Source organism: Chelonia mydas, chromosome 2 (genome assembly GCF_015237465.2).
Source record: "Chelonia mydas isolate rCheMyd1 chromosome 2, rCheMyd1.pri.v2, whole genome shotgun sequence".
Taxonomy (NCBI): domain Eukaryota; kingdom Metazoa; phylum Chordata; order Testudines; family Cheloniidae; genus Chelonia; species Chelonia mydas.
In genome coordinates, this window is record NC_057850.1 from 198664030 (window position 1) to 198682868 (window position 18839).

The 18839-nt window shown below is 40.7% G+C and overlaps 1 protein-coding gene across 2 annotated transcripts in view; it reads right to left on the bottom strand.

Moving 5' to 3' along the window:
• CHN2 (chimerin 2) overlaps positions 1–18839 on the bottom strand; it is a 194760-nt gene that overhangs the window by 13295 nt on the left and 162626 nt on the right. For both annotated transcript variants that reach the window (XM_007053641.4, XM_037890493.2), the window contains 3 exons: positions 12328–12412; positions 9731–9904; positions 7692–7769 (listed from right to left, as the gene is read on the bottom strand). In XM_007053641.4, coding sequence (XP_007053703.1) covers positions 7692–7769; positions 9731–9904; positions 12328–12412 — 337 coding nt within the window. The remainder of the gene's footprint in view (positions 1–7691; positions 7770–9730; positions 9905–12327; positions 12413–18839) is intronic.

An 18839-nucleotide genomic window follows, 5' to 3' on the forward strand; every position in this document is an offset into this window, starting at 1 on the left:
GTGCTTTTGAATGTAATATTTAACAGCATAATATTATAACAAACGTTTGCCAGAATCAAAGAAACAACAACAAATAAAAGGACAAAATTTACTACAATGGCGTCTCTGTGGGCAAACTGCACAATGAGTGTTTTCTATGCCATCAGAATGCAGCAGGTCAACAGCAGTACAGAGAACGACTGTTGCTCTACAGCATCCACATTCATTAGATTAAATAAATCCTTATTATTCCTCTTATTCTAGTTAAAAATAGCTGAAACAGAACATTGTCACAACCTCAATAAGCCTAATTCTCATGTACACTAAGGCCCATTTACACCATTTGGCTGTATAAAGGAACTTACTGTATGTAAGAACTAGGCACATCTCCTGTTTCACATCCCAGCTTCATCAGCATTTATCAACCTGAGATAATATATCCAGAGATAACATTCTCTTCCAGTGACTTTAACTTCTGAGTTTCAGTTTCCTTTCTAATTTATATTGTAATGCTTTGTAGGAACAAGTCACTGTCCCTTTAAGAATCCTACGGCACTGGGGGTAAAATTCTGCCTTCATTGTACCCCTGCAAATCCAGTTTAAGTCAACCGGAACTCTGCTATTCTATGGCGGAGTTTGATACACAGTGTTAAACAAGATTTTCTATAACATTCTATCGCATTTCATTTCCTACAGCCTGATGAAGATGATGTGTGTCTTAAAAGTTTTAGTAAAATAGTTTCCTCTTAGATCATTGTTAGTACTGTGTGCCGGGTAATTAAATGAACAGATTCCATGTGTGTAAACTAACACTGTTTTTTAAGACAAATATTTATAGAGATGCAGCAACTGCAGCTAACGTTCTACCCATGTGCACACAGACTGACTTCCTAGTGCCCCCTCCAAACTCTTCCCTCCTGCAACTTGTGCTTCTCCCTACAAGTTCCATATAGGCTGCTACAGTCATGATGTGGAGACACAGCTCACAGAGCAACAAGATTTGTATGTGTGTGAACGGTGGCAGCAGAAAAGATGCCAGCATCCAACACAGAAACAATATGCCATCCTCTTAATGTTTGTAAGTTATATTTTGAGCATGATCACTTCAGAATCCCTCCTTTTGTGGTTAGTTCTCCTTAGCCAGTGTAGCCATTATAGGAATTTTCTTCCAAACAAGGAAAACTTCAGATACAAAGTATTTCTAACATAATGTGATCTACACCATTTTAAATGTTGCTGTTTTTTTTAAAGAAACTTTTTTAAAGTATAAAGTGCAAAAATAATATTTGAAGAAACAAAGCAGGAGGGAAATACCATATATGGGAGAGGAGCAGGATGGTATATCACACACAAGAAAGGAAACATCCTCCCAAATACGGTAAGATGATAGGTATACAAGGAAAGCTGCATTTTGTGTGTGTATGTAGAGCCATCTACACTTGAGACTGAACACAGGTACATGTGTGTTATTGTACCATAACCCCCATATTGTCCACATCTGAAGCCCTCAGGCACATTCCTGATGGACAGTCTAGTGCATGAAAGCTAGCATGCATGAGGGGTGTGGGTATGTAAGCACCTCCGCTGTGGCATGACCCTGTACTTGTTCTGTACTTGTTCTACAGTGTAGTGTAGACAAGGGCAAAGGCCGTATACCAGGACACAAGTAGCGATAGTACTCCAGGGCGATTCCCATAGTGCACCGATCATTTTGCTGCATGACCCTTAATGGAAAGTCCCTGAAACCCACTTGCCAGCAGTGGTAGCAACCTATCCTGACTCCCACAGAACAGTTTTCTACTAAAATCGATTGATCAGTACAGGTGATTGTGGTCCGAGAACAACTACCTGGTCTCTGGAGCACACCTGGGTGCTCATTGTGTGCTCGGAGCAGATTGTCCTTCACCAGGACAGGTGGCAGGTACACTCACCTGTACCAGGAGATTTCACAGAGGCTGGAGATGGCTGGCATTCGCCAGATTCCATCCCAGTGCTGGGTGCACATGAAACACATCAGGCTCTTGTACTGGAGGGTGAAGGACTCCAGCAATTGCTCCAGGAGTTGACTTAGCACATACCCATGCTATGAGATGAGCTGGACTGGGAGCTCTCCAGGGTTGCAGGTACAGAGCCTGAACTGACTCATGAACCCCTCCTCAACCCTGCTGGCCTCATCGTAGGATGGGACCGATGATAGGCAGGGTGAGGAGGCAGCGGAGACCTCAGAGGAATTCCTAGAGGAAGCCCCAAGAGACACAGAGGAAGAGAAGCATGTGATTCTGCACCTCTGCTGGGCAGTCCTGGTTGAAGAATTATCTGTGGAGAAAGAAGTGGTTCGGGACTATTTAGAAAAGCTGGACGAGCACAAGTCCATGGGGCTGGACGCGCTGGATCTGAGAGTGCTAAAGGAGTTGGCGGATGTGATTGGAGAGCCATTGGCCATTATCTTGGAAAACTCATGGTGATCAGGGGAAGTCCCGGACGACTGGAAAAAGGCTAATGTAGTGCCCATCTTTAAAAAAGGGTAGAAGGTGGATCCTGGGAACTACAGGCCAGTCAGCCTCACCTCAGTCCCCGGAAAAATCATGGAGCAGGTCCTCAAGGAATCAATCCTGAAGCACTTAGAGGAGAGGAAAGTGATCAGGAACAGTCAGTATGGATTCACCACGGGAAAGTCATGCCTGACTAATCTAATTGCCTTCTATGATGAGATAACTGGCTCTGTGGATGAGGGAAAAGTGGACGACGTGTTGTTCCTTGACTTTAGCAAACCTTTTGACACGGTCTCCCACAGTATTCTTGCCAGCAAGTTAAAGTATGGGCTGGATGAATGGACTATAAGGTGGACAGAAAGTTGGCTAAATTGTCGGGCTCAACGGCTAGTGATCAATGGCTCCATGTCTAGTTGGCAGCCGGTATCAAGTGGAGTGCCCCAAGGGTCGGTCCTCAGGCCGCTTTTGTTCAATATCTTCATAAATGATCTGGAGGATGGTGTGGATTGCACTCTCAGCAAGTTTGCAGATGACACTAAACTGGGAGGAGTGGTAGATACGCTGGAGGGTACGGATAGGATACAGAGGGACCTAGACAAATTGGAGGATTGGGCCAAAAGAAATCTGATGGGGTTCAACAAAGACAACTGAAGAGTCCTGCACTTAGGACGGAAGAATCCCATGCATTGCTACAGACTAGGGACTAAATGGCTAGGCAGCAGTTCTGCAGAAAAGGACCTAGGGGTTACAGTGGACGAGAAGCTGGATATGAGTCAACAGTGTGCCCTTGTTGCCAAAAAGGCTAACGGCATTTTGGGCTGTATAAGTAGGGGCATTGCCAGCAGATCGAGGGACGTGATCAATCCCCTCTATTCGACATTGGTGAGGCCTCATCTGGAGTACTGTGTCCAGTTTTGGGCCCCACACTACAAGAAGGATGTGGAAAAATTGGAAAGAGTCCAGCGGAGGGCAACAAAAATGATTAGGGGACTATGAGTTATGAGGAGAGGAACGCATGAGTTATGAGGAGAGGCTGAGGGACCTGGGACTGTTTAGTCTGCGGAAGAGAAGAATGAGGGGGGATTTGATAGCTGCTTTCAACTACCTGAAAGGGGGTTCCAAAGAGGATGACTCTAGACTGTTCTCAATGGGTAGCTGATGACAGAACAAGGAGTAATGGTCTCAAGTTGCAGTGGGGGAGGTTTTGGTTGGATATTAGGGAAAACATTTTCACTAGGAGGGTGGTGAAACACTGGAATGCGTTACCTAGGGAGGTGGTGGAATCTCCTTCCTTAGATATTTTTAAGGTCAGGGTTGACAAAGCCCTGGCTGGGATGATTTAATTGGGGATTGGTCCTGCTTTGAGCAGGGGGTTGGACTAGATGACCTCCTGAGGTTCCTTCCAACCCTGATATTCTATGATTCTATGATAAGAAGCCCCCCCACCAGGACCCAGAGCTGCTGTAAGAACCAGAATCTGACATTGGTAAGTTTTACAATGGACCCCCACCCTTCCTCTGGTGGTATATGCCTCAGCCCAGCCCTCCACCCCACCTCAGCATGGTCCCATAGCAGCGCACAGCTTTAAATCAATGATTTTATTGAAATCCCATGAACCACTAGAAAGCATTTAACAGAAGCCATAACAGGCCTTGTGTCTGTGCATTTCTTGGCTATCACTGACAGCAAAAGTCCAGGTGCTGCACAAAATAGGGGGGGAAAGAAGGGGGAGGCTGAGTGCTATAAGGCCCCAGGTGGGGAAAGAACAGTTTCATGACACATATGGTTGTGCAATGATCCAACATTATTCCTCTCCCACCACATATCCTGTCTTTCCTTCCTCTTATGAATGGGAGCCGAATGGAGGGGGGATGGGGCTTAGTTCCTTGTGTGCAGGCCTGCCTACGTCCGGGAAGACAAAGGGAACTGTTCGGTTGTCCGAGGAACATCAGAGCAGTCCATTCTCCCTGTGATCACTTCAAATGTTTTGTACCATTCCCAGTACCTGGTGTCTGGCCTCTCCCTATGTTGAGCCGCTCTGCAGAAGCCAGGAGAAGCACGGGTGAGTGAAGCATCCACTCCAGTGGTTGCACAAATGCCAGGCCCCTTAGCAGCAGAGAGGTGATTGACTTGTGGTGTTAATCCAGAAGTTTAGGGAAGAAAATACACTTCTGGAGTCACTCTCTGTCCCTTTCAATGCTGTTCACTGGACACAGGGGATGGACTTTCTTGCAACACAGGGGGAATTAAGTGGTGGGTGGATGTTTTCTGTGGTTCTCCGTTCCTCTTCCATGGCAACTCCATCTCCTAGCATAGAATAGTCAATTTTCTCTTGAATTGCCACCCAGTCCTGTAAGCATAATTCAGCAAATTTTTGGTGTTGCAGAAATTCAAGATGGTTTTTCAGTAGGGCAAATGTGCTTGGTCCAACTTTGTAGCTCACTAAACCCCACCACTCAGTAATATGTAGATAGGTCACCATTATCAGAAATATATCTCTGACATAGGTGGCCAGGTGTCCTCCACAGGACTGGAAAGCCACTACTCTTTTCCATTCCAGTCTCAAAAACTGCTATGTTCTCAAAGTGATGGCCAGCCTTTAAAGAACAGAAAGATGACTTGGTAACGTTACCCTTAAAGGAACCAAACGCCACCTCAGGTGGTTCATCCATGCACTGTAAACATTAAAACACTTTAATAACAGTATTGCAGGCATCTTACCATTTTTTTTAACCTCAGCTCCTTCCTAATGGGCTGCAAAAGTAGTCTGAAGGAGGGGGTTGTAACAGCTGCATTCCTGGGATTCTAAAATGTACCAGTGTTGTGGCTTCCACAGTACAATTGCACGATGTTGGGGAATTTAGTTACTTTCCAAGGAAAAATGCAATATACTGTTACTCTCGTCTTTGACTTGGCGGGATATTCTGATGCCAACAAAGAAGCCATTCCGGTGGAAAGGCAGGAGTTCCACAGAGATCACAGAGGAAGACGCAGAAAGACCTGTTCATTGGCATAGATGGAAGTCAGGAGCAGTTCAAGTTTCTTAGAGCAAGGAAGGATTGGGCTCTTAGGCATGGTTAAGGCTTTCCTGAAAATGGAGAGTTTCACAGGCAATGGGAGTACGTCAGAGGGAACAAGATCATGCACTCAGAAAATCCTTAGTCCAACCGGCATGCTTCTAGGCCCTGCCCACCACTGTAGCACCTGCTCCTCTGCATGAACAAACAGCAGCTCCTTCTTCTTCTAGTCCTCCTCCATCTGCCTGCCAGGCTGCTGCTGAGGCAGTGAATCCCATCACCATCCCTGACAGGAAGGAACATGCTCGATGCCTGGCACAACATCCTCTGTAGGCACCTGAAACCCCTCGAGAGGGGAACCCCCCAGAGCATTCAGGAGGGAAATGATGAGCCTGATCCAGTTCTTATTGACCAGCTTGTGAACAGTCCCCAGATCCCACACAGGAGACAACCCCATTTGTTCCCCTCCACCCTCCAATATTTTTCTGCCATTCCTCCCCTGTTAGGGAGAGGGGAAGGGCAAGGAGACATATTCGAAGAAGTTAACTTTTGACCACCTTTGAGGGAATCTGACCTGTTGTTGTTGTGTATTTGATCTTGTTTTAGCTCTGTGTTTGATGTATGTTTGTCAAATAAAAGTTACTGTTCCCGTCTCTTGTGTGTGCACTTTGCTTTCTGAGTATGATCAACATGTTTTCCACACATTAGGGAGGAGTCAGCAGGATTCCCAGCACACCATGATGGTTCTCCAGGACCAGAAGCGGTGGCCCTCCCGTGGGCATACCATTGCACTCCCAGCACTCAACACACCTTTTTCTTGGGATCCTACCAGATTTCATTCCCCCCAGACTCAGTCAGCTGTCTCAAATTTGTGTGGGCTGATTCTGTCTAGTATCCAGTACTGCACCGCAGGAACATTTGTCCAGTGAGCAAGAGCAGAACCACATCATCATACCTGTGCTCCATGTCTCCAACACAGTTTGGAGGAAGCGAGACGGAGCTGCCATTGCCAAATGTGTGAAGGCGGAGTACAGTACCAGCAACACATAACAAGGCGGTTCCCGGAGTGTCTCCTGTGATGCACAGGACTCTGGGTTACTGCCCCTGAAACGATAGCACTAATGTGGTGGACAAAAAAAGAGGCAGTGTGGACAGGGGTATATGCCCTGTACACAGCGTGTACCCATTCCCCATTCAGCATATGTGGACACTCAGCACAGGTTTGGGATACATGTGCAATTCAGTACACAGACAAGTTCCAGGGAAGCATGGAAACACAGAAGTAGCCTGTGTGTGTGAGAATTACACACACATTGTACGCAGTGTTGTTGTAGCCGTGTTGGTCCCAGGATATTAGAGGCACGAGGTGGGTGAGGTAATATCTTTCATTAGACCAGCTTCTGTTGGTGAGAGAGACAAGCTTTCGAGCTTACACTGAGCTGAATACCTGAAGAAGAGCTCTGTATAAGCTCGAAAGCTTGTCTCTCTCACCAACAGAAGCTGGTCTAATGAAAGATATTACCTCACCCACTTTGTCTTCCTATGAAACACACATACAGACAGACACAGTGCTGTTAGCTAAGTGGTGGGGCCTATGTGGTTTGCAGGATCCTGTGGGTTTTTAAGTAAACATTCTTTATATAAAATTAGCTAAAGATTTTGCAGAGTTTTTTGGACCCTTGTTGTGAATTCCCATATATGATGTAAATCCGCTTGCCTATTAAGACGACTGCACTTTGACCATTTTAGCATTCAGTATAACATTCAGCACAATGACAACTGCAGTCTGCCTTCCTGAACAAAGATCATTATTGTTATTATTATTTGTTTATGGTAGCATCCACGATGTGCTAGATGCCTTCCAGACATTCAGGAATGCCTCTGTCTGAGGTGGTAACCTAGAGGTGAAAGGCTCTAGACCATTAGCAGTCATCTGAATCTTTCACTTCCCTATCTACATTTATTTGTTGTGTGTTTATCTACATAATTCCAACTATGAAATATGATTTTAATCATGTGAAAAGTGCTACGGAAATTGGTAAAAAATAACAACATCAGAAAAAAGATAGGTAACATTTTGGGTTTCTGCTTATAGACCAGTTTCCTCACCATGGTATTTGAGCTCCCAGAGATCAATAAGAACAGTGTCTCTTTAAACCAAAAGGTCAGCTGAAAACCCATCTAATATTAAAACACACTATACCTCGATCAAAGGCCATTTTGACATCTTCAATGTGTTCAGTGAACCCCGAGACTCTGTAAAGGCCCTCTGACTTTAAACCTGCAAGGTAAACATTTGATTTAGCTTTATTTCTGCTATCAACAGATACATATATCAACAAATATTCAATCTATTCAAATCTTAAAATCAATAACATCACAGTTATTTTATGTTATGCTAATAATCCCATATATGAAATGTGACGAGCAATAATTTTAATGTTAAACTTCTGAGTATTTTAAAGAAGAATTAAGGTAAATTTTAAAGATTACAAGTTGGTTACATTTTCTGGTTTTATTAATTTGGTAGGGAATACACAATATCAGCTACAAAATACTACAATTTGCCTATACTGGCAACATATGGTATGATCACTTCCTATTCAGTTCTTGTTTTTCGGTCTGTAATTACTATAGCTTTAAATTCTGCCTTCCCTATGTCTGTGTTCTTAATGACCTATAGTGATGCCAGCAATTAACTCTACCTTCCTGTGGTCCTTTTTCCTCTCTGATTTTGCTGTCAATCTTAACTGGTACGTGCAGCATACACTGTTCTTTCGCACAACCCATCCCTCCCACTGTCCTTTGCCTGTTTGCTGTTAGCCTCCACAAATCTTACTTGCACTGTTCCCATCCGTACAGGAAAGAAGGGTGGTCCAAGACAGCAGCAGATACAACTAGTCAAAGTGGCTTACATGGCTGTTACTTGTTTTAACTTACTAGTTCCTTACTGTGACCATGCCCATATGATCACCCAACAAAGAGACACTAGCCTTTTTTAGCTACTGAGGCTGTATCATGACCAAAACCAATATCCCAACAGGAGGGATTTTTAGAGTTCTTACAGCTGTTAAGGTATTGATAATGAAAGAGGACAGCCAATTTAGTCTGAGTTGACATTTGTAAAAGAAAGAATATTTATATATCAAATGCAGTATAGCTTTCTAATATGTCCTTTGCTATCATTATAGATACTTATGTTTCAGTAAAACTGTTCTCTCTCAAACCCATCCTTCCTTTCCACTTGTTCTTGCAGTGATGATATAATCCTGGCTGAGATTTGCAGAGCAGTACAGAGGATTTAGCTGCACATCTTCTATTAATTTTAATGGAAGATGTGTGGCTAAATCCCCTACACTGCTTTGAAATCCCCTGTCTGGCAGCAGTGTGTTGCCATGCAGATTACGATCATGTCAAAAATTCAGCATCATGGGATCTCTGTGCAAAACATGACTAACAGAGGAAACGTGGCTTATCAGGTGGCACAACTCACATGTAAGCCACCAATAACATATACATGATCATTAGCTTGTAATCATCTTGCATAACTTGGGGTTATCGTAATTTCTAAATGTGGAATGCATGTCAGTTCAGTAAAAGACAAATCACAAGCTGGCTTTTTGGCTGTGACACGTTGCTTGGCTATGTCATTCATCAGTCAGAAACAGAACATAATGTGAATTTCACTAGAAGAGAGGCTTGCCACGGGTCACAAAATGTTGCGCTCCTCTTTCATGTTTTGTATGAGCCATTTCCATTCATTTGTGTTCTCTCACACATGATGTTCTGAAATAGTTTAAAACTATTCGTAACTTGCATGGAATTAAACTCTGATTGCTTTGAAATGAAAATATTGTCCATATATCTGTCAAAGGGAAATGAACCAAGTGAAAAGACACACAAGTGAGTTTCAAGTTTGTCCTTTTAAAAAGTATGACATGAATAGTTTGCATTTTAGAAGATATATCTAATATATTTTTTTAAAAGCAATTTAAATAATTTGCATTTGGAAATGACAGAACTGGACTTTACTAGCCAATGCAAAACAGTAGAACTTTTACTCAAAAACCTACTCCTGTCCACTCTTCCGTTTACTTGGGCCTATTTTTTTCTCCCAACTTAACATGTAATTCAAAGTTGATTTAATTTTTATGTGTATCTGTTAATCCTCCATCACAATTCATGTAACATTATAGACCTGGTGACACTCCACTCTAGTGTAACAAAGAAAATCATGCAAACCTCTTGCTTCTATTTCTCGAATGCATATATCCACCACCATTGGTCTCTGTGTATTGTGGGCCTTCACTAGTGTAGTGAGGTCACAGCAGTAGACTCTCTTGATCCTCTTGAGGTCTGGTTGACAGTCATTGGGCACATATTTGGAACACTGTTTGTGTACGTTCAACCCACAGTCTGTGAACAAAGTTTTGCCAGAATTAACACTTCCATTGACAGGTTTTGCTAGGTAATGATTTCATGAGCCTATACAAACAAACAGGAAAACCCTCATCCCTCAGAAAAAACCAGAACACACACAAAAACTCGTCACATCGCTCTCTAGTGACTCCTGTGGCTGACTCACTCAATAACATTGACAGGACTTGGTGACATCCAACACCCCAAAGAGAGGGTCACTGCAATGCTGAGAATCTGAAGAGGGAAGAGGATGGAGGATCCCTGAAAAAAGTTAGTGAGAAGAGCCCAGATGACTATCTTGCATCAGCCCCAAAGGGTGTTAGGAAAAACCAGGGTCAGGAACAAACACTGCACTCCAATGTACTTTTCACAGAAGTTTGCTTTCTACTGTAAAGCATTTCTAGTTCTGCTTCTCACTGACAGTGTGTGTAGAGGAGCAAAGCAAAAGTGCGCTTGTTATTAACCAAGGCCCTTATGCTATAATCATTCAGGGCTCCTTAACATTCCTGAATTTATCACTGGTAAGGCAAATATACCTTTTGCATATTGATTACTGGCTGAACTATTAACATTTTAAAAACTCTCTGAATTACTTGAAACACATCTCAATATTATGTTCCATAAAATGTCAATCAAACAAAATCAAATTATCCCTAAAAAACAACAACAAACCTTCTATAAGTTTAATGGAATCAGTTTAGTTTATTTGGTCTCTTCAGACAGAAACTACTGCATAATGGATTATTGTTCAGTGACATCTAAGTAAATCTGGCCAGCTGCATTTAGGATACTCCCTTTATTGTTTTCAATGTTCTTGCAAAACATTTCATGTGAGGTTAAAAAAAAACCTTGTTTGACTACTTAGAGTTAAATGTTGGTAATTTAATACGGGGAAGTGTTAAGCTTCATACTAAATAAGTAAGCCTTTTCATAGGTTACATATTTTAAATTAGGGAAACAAATCCAACAATATTCATTAGATCCACATGGTCAATTTTTACCAATTTACACTGAGGATTAAATAGCTGGATCAGTAAATGGTTACTAATTTTCCTTTTTTTAATTCCATTTTTATACTCTTTGTCTTGCCTCTGACCCACCTGTAGCTAGAGAAGATGAAGTAGTAAAGTACAATAATAAGTGGGCCACGCACATATCGATACTTTAAATTTATAAATCAACTTTTAACTTAAACGACCCTCAAATTGCTATACAAATTTTATGTGGCGTCACTTCACCCACCCCTCAGATTCAGTCTGATGTGGGGTTGCAAGTCGCCACTGTTAATCAGTGCACAGTAACACTCATAAGGTTAGGACAGGATTTGAGAGGGAGCACTATCTTCAGCTGAAAGTGGAAGGAGAATTTCGGTTAGCAGAATTTAGTTACCAAAATTTGCATGTGATGCATCAAAAAAAAATTTCCATTCCTGCATCAAACAAAATCATGGAGTAATGGTTCTTGGTTTATTGTAGCAATGTAGCAAACAAATGAAAAAAAATAAAATAAAAAATCTATTAAAAGGTTAACAAAGAAAAAGAAAAACCAGGAAATTAATTCTTTTGGAAATGAGGGTAACATTTTTTCTTTTCTACGAGGTAGGATATTTTGAGGTTTGTAGCAACATATGGTATTTTTATTGGTCAAAGGTGATCGTCTTTTCCCAGAGAAGGACATTTTTCAACAGTGAGTGGCAAAAGGATGAATTATGAAGTCTAGCTGCAGGCTGGCTTTGTGCCATCTTCAGATCTTGTTTCTGAAGATGTAAAAACATATAAAACAAAACCTGGCACTACCATAAGGAAGATGATTTACAAGATGCTGATGAAAAACCTAAACCAAAATATTGGGGCCTACACATTGCCAACGTACTGTTATAAAGATGTCCATAGAGAGATGCCTCTACTTCTAAGCCAACTAAGCAGGAAAAATAAACAGGACAATATTTCAAAGTCCTTTGTTTAGGGGAAAAAAGGATCAAGTTTTCCAAGGGAAAATATAGCACCATCTTCTTCCCAATATGTTTACATATTCTTGTAAGGCCCCACAGGAGTCCAGAAACAAACAGGATAAGTTAAAAAAAAACAAAACAAAAAACTGGTGCTGCTAATTTCTCTGTTCTTCAGATAAGAAAAGTAGAAAGATCTCCCTCCGTCTTCCCCATTATTTTCCCTTGCTAACACTGGGACTGGATCCTGATTTCTGTACAACTCCCATTCCTTACTGTTATTGTTAAAATGTGTGCCTAGTGCTCAGCACTTCTTGGAAAGGGCTAAACTACAGCAAATTCAGCCTTTGGACTAACTAGATAGCAATTTCTTGTTACATTTTATGAAATTGTCCCCCATTCCTCCCTCCCAGATCTTACACTTTTATTTTTCAGAAGAAAGAACCAAGATAAATTAAATGCATAAAGCTACCTGAACACCTGACTCCCTGAGCGATGAGCCCCCACATGAAATTGGCACAATATTCACACCAGTGTGGACCTCGGAATGTGTAGACCTGTAATACAATAAAAAAAATGGGGTCATCAGGAGGCAGATGGTCTGACAGATGGAACAAGTAAAAGAGATAAACGACAAAGGATTCAGTAGGAGTAAGTCTTCAGCATACAGTATACACTTCTTTCCAAAGTCTGTATGAAATAAATCCTGGGAAAATAAATGTGCTTTCATCTTTATGTTCTCTTATCTCACAATAGGCCTATCATAATGCAGAACTGGATACTGTATGGCATAGAAACAAATTACTTTTAAAACTTTTTTTTTTCTTTTTTGCTAGTGGATGTGTTTCTTTTGTGTCATCTACATTTAGTTCAGTGCAGATGCAGAAGTGGTAACTGGGTTTAGTCCACTATCAAAATGGACAAAAATAAAACAAATAATCCAAGCAGTCGTAGTCATTCCTTTTACTGGACTAGCTAAAATAAAATCAGAAAGCTTCCAAAAGTCACACACTCTGCAACAGACTATTGGAAAGAGAGGGAGATAGAATTCAGTGGAAGAAAATCTCTGCTCTCATGCTGCTTTCCAATACACTTGCACAATTACTATTGATTTCAGGGGGACTGGACTAGGGTACTGAGGGCAAAATTTGCCCCCCCCCATGCAGTTTCAAAGTTCTAATATTTTGAATATCCCATAGGTATTAGTACAATAGGATTATGGCATGGCTCCGTCATGTGGGCATTTGCACCATTTTTAAAAAAAAAGAATCATTAAACAAAAGCCAAAGGAATCAAAAGGAATAATTTGTGTAGACATTCTAGGCAAAAGTTGGGCAAACATCTGCTTTTGCACGTCAGAATCAATTACAGACATAGGCAAACTACTCCTTCGACCAAACCACCTAAATAACTAAACTGATCTCACACAGACAAAACAAAAAAAATAAATAGATCCTTATTCAATAAAGTCACAGTCAGTCTCATTTTACTACAATCCCCATATCAGTACAAGAAGGGTAAAATGGCATGAAAAGAACAGACAGAACACAGTTTCCTCAGCTGCCTTTTGCACAAAACACTTGCTTCAACAACTGCATTTTAAAGAACCTATAACGGTGATCTTTTTGTTATTTAAAATATGGCTATATAGTGCAAAATTAACACTGGCACCTTTAGAGCCCTTTGCATGATACAGCATGCACTTAATTTTCATTGAACAGCACAGTAAATAGTCGAGTATAGTCCTGTGTAAATGGACACAGCATGGGCTAGATCTGCCTAGAGACTTTATTTAACAAAATAAATTGTGTACACTGAGGCTGCTAATGCTTCCTCTCTGTTGACTAACCCTTTCCTTTCTTTTTTTTTTTTTTAATCCCCTGGGTACTTTGTTGAAAGGTCACTACTGGCTGGGGAAAAAGTTTATTATTTTAAATTTTCATCAAGTATATTTAGTTGGGGAAAGTGCAGTTATTGCCCTTTTCCAAATAAACGATATACAATTTTCAATCAAGCATACAGCTTGCTAATATCATGGCCCTGCTATGTCTACAGCACCACTCACAGCATTATTGCATTTTGCATTAGTGTATTGCATCAAGAAATCACAGCTCCTGCAATTCAAAGATTTGTCATATTATGAACTCAGAGCTATCTGTCTGAAAATAATACCAAACAAAATGGAACAAAAATACAACAAATGTTATAGATTTTACTTACTAACTGTCTTGGCCAAATTAATCCCTTGTGTAACTAAAGGCTTCAATGGTATTGCACCATTTGCTCTCAAGTTCAGTGGTAACAGCTACAAACATACTCAAATATTTCCATCCATTTGTCTTGGAAAACATGTATTAATTAATAAACCAAACTAATGCTTTTTTCCCATTTTCCTGTTTCACTTTACTTTTTTCTGAAATGAGTGTGTATTAACTGATAACATTGCTATTCCTTGGCAAAATGAAGTATTTTTAAATATCTTACTATCTTTCTAGTTTGATGATTAAAAACTACATTTTCACTTAGCATAGCTTGACAACAAATTACTCCTACTTATCCATAAAGTCAGTAATTATGTAACTAATTGCAGCTGTAAAGCAGTCGCTATTTAGCTTAAAGTAATGCTAATTTTTTCATCTCTTTTGGTACTCAAATGCTTAAACAGGTACATTTGACCAACTCAAATTATACTTCTGAAATGTATTAGCTCTCACTACAACATATACTAATGGGAAACACTTATTGGTGCTAAGCCTTGCTGATATATATGTGTTTCTATCACTTCTTGCTTCATTCAGAGGTTGTCTTACAGGGATCAGTTAACATTCATTTAAAGCTAGATCACCAGCCGGTGCAAATAGCATAGCTTCATTGATACTGATTTACATCAACTGAGAACCTTGCCCTTGGAATTTTATGCTTACATTTTAAAATGTGGCCTCCAACATAATGTTGTGGATACAAAATTGCAGACAGTTATCTACGACTGCAATGCTACCAATTTTAGATGTGTAACTATGCAATTTTTGTGGTTTCAGAGTAGCAGCCGTGTTAGTCTGATTCCGCAAAAAGAAAAGGAGTACTTGTGGCACCTTAGAGACTAACAAATTTATTTGAGCATAAGCTTTCGTGAGCTACATTTAACTACAAATGCAAAACTGTCTATTTGAGGGATATCGCTAATCTTTAGATTCTCAGTATCTCTTGCTTCACAAAGTGTTACAAAAGCTAATCTTTTATGAAAGATAATTGTAAAAGGTTGTTCGGTATTATTAAAACTGCACAGTTTTACATCCTGGTTAAACTACACCACAGTTTCTAGGATATTAAAGGCCTGCTTGTTCACTTCACATAAAGGTATCATTTAACTGATCACACTGTAGAGTATTTAGAAGTCGGTAGCTGATTATATCTTTGTCTTTTCTTGCACAATGGGAAATGGTCATTATTATTTTCACCGAAGACCCAAACTTGAGAGTTCCTGAGCACCCTCATCTACCATTGATTTTGAGGCCCCAAAATTTCAGTTAAATTTATTTATTTAATGTTACTTTCACATCTCCATGTTTTGGCTGAAATTACATGTACCAAAATGAAATACCATGAGAAAGGCTGGTTTTGCAGCATTTCTGGTCGAGCTGAAACAGAGAAATACTGTTATCTCACAAGTCAAAAGTGTGATCTTTTGAGATTTCTAGATGAAATTTCAAGAAGTTTGGATAAGCATTAATGTAACTTAAGATACATATCTGAACTGTCTCTGAAGTTTGGCTGACCATTACTTTCAATGTTCATAAAAAATAAGGCTCTGTATTCTTAAAAACAACACTTCAGGTCAGACGGACTCTTAAGGCTGATGCTGAAAGTAAGACTTTGGTCACAGTAAATGAGAGTTTTGCCTGAGAGATGACTGCCGAACTGATCCTGGAGTTATTTTATACTGTGCAAGGGTTCCGAGGCAGTCATAGATAGGAGATAGGATTATATTTTTAGTCTTGTACCAGCGTCCGTATGATCACACCACTATCTACTGAACCGGGCATAGGCTTTTTGAAGAATCATCAAGATAACTTTTTGAGTCCCCCCGTACCCTTTCAAATTTTTGGACTGTCACGAGACTCGTCTGTGTATAAAGAATAGCGTTGAACTGCGTGTGCTGGTGTCCTTGCATACTGCCAACTTTTCAAAAGAAACAACAAGGGACAATTCTAAATATGAGCTGAGGTTTTGGGGTCAATATTCACCCCAATAATGAAGGGGTCTGATGTACATTCCGGTAAACTTTTTTCTTGTCTTTTCCCACCACTATTTAGTTATAGAATGCAGGGGACTCAATAGTATTAATATTGCGTAAGTGCTCAAAATGCCATCCCTTTGCTCCAAACTTACTGTCCAAAGATCTGAGTTGTCTGTGAGATAGTTCAACAAAATTTATTAGTCTAAAAATGTGTTTTCCTGCTTATTCCCTTCTTTAGTTTCTTCGTTTCCCTCCTCCCACTGTCTGACTCACTCGATTTATCTTCAGGCCATCTACTTTCATTTTCCGTATTTATATCTCCTTTCTTTCTATTATTCTTTCTCTCCCATTCTTTCATGGAAAAGTAGTTTCTTCTTCATATTAATCCTCTCTCTCTTACACACATATTACATTTTGTCTTCATTAGTGATGCTCTTCTCTGTTTCCTTTACTTTCATCTCTCAACTACCATTGCTTCCATATGGTCTCTTTAATGTCCCTTCCATCTTTCTCTGAGAATCTGCAGGTGTACAATGCTTTACACAGTCATTAATAGTTGTGATACCACTGTGAGGTAGGTATTATCTCTATTTCACAGATGAGGAAACTAAGGCAGAAAAGTTAAGTGATTTCACCAAAGCCACAGAGTGAATCCAGTAATAACAATACTACAGTAGCAAATCAAGAACTGCCTTGCGCTGACACGTGTGCTCTTCATATGAAATATGCAGAGCTGCTTTCAGACAATTTTTTGGTTACCTAACCTGGTTTTGAAGCTTTTTTTCTTTTGTATTAAAAGAGAAGAAGAAATTTTCAGACTTTCAGCTGAAAAGCAGGAACACTTTACCTCAGCTCTGGGGCCTCAACTGAATCCCTTTGAAATCAGTGGCAGAACTCCCATTGGCTTCAGTGGGAACAGAATTGAATCCGTTACCAGTTTTGTTTTGGGACAATGAAAATTCCACTTCTCACAAAGGTGTAATTTTAAGAAAAACAACAGACTTATGAAAAAAAAAACACTGAGTGTACATACCATAATTAAAACCCTTACTGCGTCTCTAAATTTTATATGTTGCAATGAAAACTGAGATCACTTCTAAGGTTCTACAATAATAATGGGCCAAATTCTGTCCTGCACTGGGCCCTTATCCTACAATAAACTGCATGCTGATGTCCCGAGGCATCTCCTTTGGTCCCCATTGATGTTCCTGGGACTCTGTGCTGGCACAGGGTTCAACAAACATTACTATCAATATAGAATCGGGCACGATACCACTTGAAATCTGTGGTAATGGGAAATGCAGAAGACTGTGTAGGAATAATAATAAGTGAGGGTAGAATCTGGTCCTATGTTAATTTCTGTTATAAAAAGTGAGATCCTGTTTTGTAAAAGGTAACTCTAGAATATATGCAATTCCCCATTTGCTGCTACTTGACTAGCTCAGGCCATGTCTCAATGGACAAAAAGTACGTTTTCTTCAGTTATGTTAACTCAATTGAGTTAACTCCCTCCTGAGTCTATATCACAAGGAGCGGAAACGTTCTAAAAGGTGCTAGCCTGTGTCTCTAGAGTATGTCTACAGTGGAGCTGGAGGTGGTAATTTCCAGCTTGCGTAGACATATGTGCTCCAGCTTTGATCGAGCTAGCATGCTAAATATAGCAGCGGGGCCATGGTGGTATGGGCAGCAAGATAGGCTAGTTGTTCAAATAAGTACCCAGGTTTCAGGGTAGGACTCACTCCTGCCATTCACGCCGCTGCAGAGACACTTCAATTTTTAACATGCTAGCTTGATCAAAACTAGCATCTGTATGTCTACCCAAACTGGAAGTTACACCTTCAGCTCCAGTGTAGCCATGCCCTTAGGCTTCGATTCTGCAAATATTTACGTACCTGTTTAACTTTACTACCATGAGTAGTGCTGTTGAAGTTAATGGGACGACTCAAGGTAGTGAAGTTAACCACTTGTATGAGTGTTTGCAGTACCAGGACTTTAATGAGAGCTAAGGGAACTTTCCAGTTACGTTAAGCTAATTCGAATGAACTAATACAACTGAAGAAAGCACCTTTTTGTCCATCAAGACCTGGCCCCAAGGACTTACTTTCTTTACGGATTTATAAGTCCTGTCCACTCCTAGATGTGCCAGCTAATGAATCTACTCCTTTTTAATTTCAGTTTCCGAACACTAGTCTGATACAATGTAAACTGTATCAAAAAAAAATATAGGACGTTTGCTGTCATAGTTTGGGACCAAAAAGAATGGTCATGGGAAGGACTTCAACAATTTGCCCTAACACAAGGCTAGATGGTCTGCTTTTTACACTGCTCCACACTGTGGCATTACAAAGCTGCACTGCTCCAGGGCAAGTTCTGGAAGAGATTGTGCCTGTGATCCCTTGAGGAGCTGCAGGGAGCAAAGGAAGGGCTGTGCATGCTAAACCATCCTTCTGTATAGTGCAGCGTGCCCCACACAGCAGGTCAGTTTTGCTGGCCTATGGGTAGCAGGGCAGGGTCTTGGTTCTAAATTTTCCCCAGCCTGTGCAGGGTCAATTGTGCCTCTCCAAGGCCACTAAGAAGAAGCCATCCCTTTGCTCCTGAGGTTTAGGGCGTGCAGTTACTTTGGTGGGGCAAAGACAAAGTCTGGTTTTGCTCTTTTCTACTCCCTCCACCACTATACATACACATATCTCCACTAGCATCTGAAATGACCTTCCTCACAATATTATTCAAATACAAAGTGCCTGAGA